The 5,924-nt window shown below is 38.5% G+C and overlaps 1 protein-coding gene across 1 annotated transcript; it reads right to left on the reverse strand.

Moving 5' to 3' along the window:
* Positions 1 to 420: 420 nt before the first annotated feature.
* Positions 421 to 2,170, reverse strand: LOC105926390 (serum amyloid P-component). The gene is given in 5 exon segments (XM_012862695.3): positions 421 to 1,096; positions 1,197 to 1,485; positions 1,584 to 1,686; positions 1,870 to 1,924; positions 2,102 to 2,170. Coding segments are annotated over 4 exon segments (711 nt in total). The 5' UTR covers positions 2,102 to 2,170; the 3' UTR covers positions 421 to 832.
* Positions 2,171 to 5,924: the final 3,754 nt, after the last annotated feature.

A 5,924-nucleotide genomic window follows, 5' to 3' on the forward strand; every position in this document is an offset into this window, starting at 1 on the left:
TAAAATTTTTATTTTAGTTAAAGAACCAAAGTTCCTCTTAAAGAACATGGAATGAGCTTAAATTAGCTTAACCAATTCAAAACAACATTTGGTATGTTTTCCAACCCATTAACAATGCAAATTCTGATATAAAAAATTAGTTGACAAAATAACATTTTAAAGAAAGATTTTCTCAGTAAAATTGTTTTAATGCAATTATACCACCTTTCCATTTAGTTTCTCTGCCAAACCTGTCCAGCAACCTATCCACGGCAGAGCAGTGCAAATGGGAAAACGTTGGTCATATCAACAGCAGACATGCGGCCATGAGCTAGCTGAAACTTTCGGTCCCTCACCCATGGGACATGTTGCCAATTCAATCCGCCTTTATTTTCTCATCATGGCTTTAACGGCACTACGCATCAAAAACTTAGTCAAGGACAGTTTTATCCAAAGTTTGTGTTTATTTATTTTAAACTGCAAATGTTAATTGAATTACACAACCATTGACCAGTTCTGTCTTCTCTAGGCTAACTTTGATACTCTGGGTATTGTAAAATGTGAATTAATTATTTTTCAGAATTTTGCTGGTCTACTTACCTTCACAGATGTATTTACTATATTGATTTAAACTGAGTTAAACTTACATCCTATACAATTATACAGTATGTTAATCATGTATATACTGTCTACCAAATATTGCTTGAATTCAATCACCTGGTTAAGTAATATTCACCTGTTATACATGATTTAAATGATTATACATTTTGTTAGAAATTTACTCAGATCAAATACCCCCCTTTTCTAACACACAGTATTTTGGTTATGTTCACAGCTAAAGAACGTTTACCCTTTAGTAGCCAGACTTGTTTGGACAAGGCATTTTTGTGTATTGGCTGTAGTGACAGCTTTTTTGCTTGTCTTCTATCAACACTCTTCCAGTAACATCAAACGTCAGGGCCCTCCAGTTCAGCACATTCCCTGGAGTGAAATTCAAGTTATACACATAGTTCTTGATCTCGCAGGGAGACAAGATCTAGTTCCACATGTGAACATCGGCCATCATGCCAGTAAAAGATTGCTTGGTGTCAAACGAACCAGCATAACTGTCCTGCTCCTGAAAGTAAAAATAAAATTCAGTCAAAAAAAGAAAGAAATATATACATGAGCTTATGCTACATCAACTAAATATTCTAAAATTATAGATTCGTACATACCTGTCCTAGGACAACAATTGGTTTACTGATCTGCGATCCACCGAGGAACTTCTGAGCTAAAGGCTGTCCATTAAACCACAGCTGGCCTAATCCAGAATCAGCATGCCACGTGGAACAAACAGAGTGCCATGTATTCAACTCGTAGCCCACTACATATTGCACTGCTTTATTGTTCACATATAAACTAACTGTATCGGCAGTTGACTCTTTAAATATCAGAAAGCCATTATGAGAAGACGGTGTGGCCAGAGAAAATAGACTATGGGCTCTCTGGAGGTCTGTAAAGAACCTATAAAACAAAAGAAACAAAAACACAAAGGTACAGTTAATACAGGTTATGTTGCTTTAACCTCAGGTTTCTTTATGCAGTTTGTCTTGAAACAATACCTGAGACAGACTGTCACCGCATTTAAATTGTGTGTGGATACATCCAGCTTCACGCTGGCGGTGTTGGTTTCTTGTGGAAATGTAAACATTTTTCCTGAAAGATCTACAAAAAGACATGACATTTAAAATATCTTAATCAGATAATTTGATAAGAGAACAAGCTCTATCAAAGACAGCCTTAATATTTCAGCCACATGTTTCCATTAAAAACATGCATATCTGGAAGTATCAAGTTCAGAATTTCTTGTTATTTTGCTCTGTTAATAGAGGAACGTATGTGCCTTACCCTGCGGACTTGCAGCGCACGCTGTCAGCATCACATAGAGGAGCAAAGCCGACATCTGGTAAAAAGTCCAACAACAAAAACACTGAGTTTTGATTCTTGGATTACACCTCTGTCACAGCACTTTTTAGTTTTTTTATACAGTTTCCTACTTGGAATAGTATATTTTAAAATACAGGTAGATAAGGAGCATGCATTTAATTTATTTTATTGTATTTTACAGCAGTGATCCTACCTTTAAGTCAAGGTTGGCTCGTTGTTGTTATGTTGAAATGCAGCTGGGAGTTTTTATAGAGGTGTTTCTTCTGAGAAATTTTGAAGGTTCTTCCCACTTTTTGGCTATTGCGGCTAAAACCAGTTCATTCTTAACTGGTTAGACAAGAACTGTTTTTTTTTTCGCCTAATACTGGCTGCATGTCTCTCATGTCCACAGTAGCTTTCATTTGGGTGGCTATTAATAGCACCACAACCAGCAAAACAAAATAATCTCTAATGATATTCGCGCAATAGGTAACTTTTTAAAATATGTATGTAAACCAGACAAACACATGCCTTTGTATTTTTTTTAAACAATGGCTCATGGTACTGAACTACTTTACTGCTTACTTCTTGGTTCTTGAGCCAGTCATATTAAAAAGTTTCCAGGGTTCCCAAAATAGAGCGTAGCATTTGGTATTTTATCTTGACAAAAGAGCAGCAGCCTGCAAACATGGAAGCAAGTAAGTGAAGTGGACCAGAAGCAGTCCCGTGCAAAATAACACTGTAAGCAGGGGCGTAGCTAGTTGTATCAGGGCCAACACATCGGAGTGGCTTTCCTTTGAAGAAAAAGTTTATATATATATATATATATATATATATATATATATATATATATATATATATATGTGTGTGTGTGTATAAACATAACTATGCAACCAACCAGGGATCTCCTTGTGACTATTGTCTCTATTACCTTTTTATTTACAACACGACAGGCTGCCGGCGTTTAAATGATTCAGAAGCTACTCGGCTGTGTTTGTGACTGTAAATCATCTAACAGGTGATGGGTCCTGATTATTCTTTTCCGCTGCCAATTTAAAGGTGTTCACTTGAACAGAGAAGGTCTTTTATCCACCTCCTCAGCCTGCATCTTCTCCATAGTGAACTTACAAATGTGCAACTTACAAATAAAGTTTCTCTCAACTATAATTATTTCGCCCATCCATTTTTTATCAGGCCTGGCCAGAAAGCAATGTCCGGCTACGCCATTGTCTGTAAGTTGAACTTTGGAGCAAATCATGCAGTGTCATCCAGGCAGAAATAATCTGTGACTTGTTTTATTATTAGTTCAAGCTGATCTGTGATCCAGTTATTTATCCTGGTGGATTATTTTATCCTTAAAAAAAAAATTCAAGACATTTTTTGTATATACTCAGACAGCCATAAAGGATCACACCCACCCCACCCCCCATCATGGACTGTTTTTTACAGTAACAATAACAGTAATAAAAAACATCCAGCAAATTTAGAAAATAATAACCATGTTATGTTAGGTATGCAGGTCTATGCACAGATTGTTGGCGGTTGTGTGGTGCATTCACACCTTTCTCTAGCAGGTTGTGACAGCACTGCAACCTTTTTTAAACTAAATTCTGATAAAACAGAAATTCTTCTAATTGGTACCAATTCAGCTTTCTCTAAAGCCAATACATTTTCTTTAACTATTGATAGTTACTCAATCTCCCCTTCTCTCCAGGTAAAATGTCATCTTTGATAACACCTTTTCCTTTCAGTCCCACATTAGTAACATTATTCGCTCTGCTTATTTCCACCTTTGCTCAATAAACCGCCTCCAGACTAATACATGTGTTTATTTTTAGTCGAATTGATCACTGCGACGGTGTTTTCACAGGCCTGCCTAAAAAGTGGATCAGACAGCTGCAGCTGATCCAGAACATTGCTGCACGCGTCCTCACTAAGACTAAGAAAGTAGAGCACATCACCCCAGTTCTAAAGTCCTTACACTGGACCCCTGTATCTCAGAGAATAGACTTTAAAATACTTATGTTAGTCTATAAATCCCTGAATGGCTTAGCACCTAAATACATCACAGACTTGTTATCAGTGTATTAACCCTCCAGACCACTCAGGTCTTCTGGCTCCAGCCTTCTCTGCATACCTAGAACCAGAACTAAACACGGAGAAGCAGCATTTAGTTCCTATGCTCCACTTATCTGGAACAAACTTCCAGAAAACTGTGAAACTGCGGTAAACCTGAGTTCTTTTAAATCAAGATTAAAAACACATTTGTTTAGGACTGTTTTAGACTGTTCTAGTTAAAGGTATACTATGCAACCGGGGTTGATTTTCCAGCGAGGCTCCCCCCAGAGGGCGAAAGTAAAAGTGCACTGTGGTAAAGATGCTCAGCTGTTCTGGTTTCTCCGTCAAGCCAGGCGCGGTTGTTTTGAGCTTAGCAGACAGGCGAACGCAACGAAAAGTCGAAAAAACGGCAGTACAAACAATGACTAACACAGTGAAAGTATGATCATCAGGGTTTACCGCAGCGCTATCTTGGCGAGGCGGCCGACTCGCCAAACTCACGGTACCGCCTCACCAACATTCAAAAAAAATAAAAAATAATTGATAATAATAATAATAAAAAACCCGACATGCTTGCATGTTTATTTGACGTTAACACACAACTCTTTGTTGTTGCTTTCGTGTGTGCATATAGTTAATGGCAGGGAAAAAATACATGGATATGCCCCCCCCCCCCCCCCCCCCCCCCCCCTACAGACTTCTGAGCCTGTGGGTGCGGGGCTCCTGCCAAGTACGGTATTTCCCCCACAGACCACCAGGGCGGCTGAGAAAACCTTTGTTCGACCTGAAATGACTCATTTAATCATCCAAAACGGTATGGAACACATTAATTAAATGAAAAATTTTGCATGGTATGCCTTTAAACTGCTCTACTGAAACAGCATTAGTTAAACTTTTTTAGTCCAACTGTTTATTGATGTTCTTTTTTTGTTTCTACATTTTATTTGTTTTATTTTCCTGTATTTTAATCATGTAAAGCACTTTGCATTGTCTCTGTACTGAATTGTGCTATACAAATAAATTTGCCTTGCCTTGCCCCCGTCTTTCCCTTAGTCCCCACTCCACCTCTGTCCCTATCCATAGCCTAGTCAACTCCCGTCTTGATTATTGTAACTCTCTCCTCTATGGTCTCCCACAGAAAACCCTCAATAAACTTCAGTTGGTTCAGAATTCTGTTGCCCTTATCATCACCCTAACCTCTTACCAACACATTAGCCCTATTCTATAGGAGTTACACTGGCTACCGATTTAAGTTAGTCCTCTTTACTTTCGAGGCCATCCATAACCTTGCCCCTCCTCATTTGTCCAAACTTCTCCATATTCCACCCCCCCCCCCCCCCACCCCCCGTGCTCCCTCAGGTCTTCTTCTTCCATTTGTCTCTCTGCCCCCTCCCTCTGCCTCGAGGCCATGGGTGGCACAGATGTTTCCTATTCTGCCCCCCAGCTCTGGAATCCACTGCCTCCTGACATCCGCAGTGTTGACTCCCTCCCCCATTTTAAAAGTCACCTCAAAACTTAAATTTTTAAAAGCTGCCTACTCTCTGTAAATGTTTTATTTTGTATTTGTTTTAGATTATTGATGCTTTGTTGTTGTATTGCCAATTATTCATTTTTGTACAGTGTCCTTGAGAGTTAGGAAAGGCACTTTTGAAATAAATTGCATTACTATTATTATTTCCCAGAAGGTAAGTCACACCCTAAAAGGCCATCATTTCTTTTGGCAAAACATTTCCGCTTTATGTCTACAAAGACATAAAGCTGTTATGTCTTTAAGTTGCAGTGAATTTCAAATTTTCAGCTATCTTTAATTCTCTTTGTTTTGAAGTTATGAATCCCAATTTGTCTTATCTAGGGTTCAACAAGCTATTTTTGTCTTTGTCCCTAAAAATTCAAATTGCCTAGTGATGTGCAACCAAACTTCACAATAAATCATAACTTATTAAGAATGTTTTGAGGGATAGGTGGAAACCAGCTGTCAC

The sequence above is a fragment of the Fundulus heteroclitus genome, chromosome 3, assembly GCF_011125445.2.
Source record: "Fundulus heteroclitus isolate FHET01 chromosome 3, MU-UCD_Fhet_4.1, whole genome shotgun sequence".
NCBI classification, from domain to species: domain Eukaryota; kingdom Metazoa; phylum Chordata; class Actinopteri; order Cyprinodontiformes; family Fundulidae; genus Fundulus; species Fundulus heteroclitus.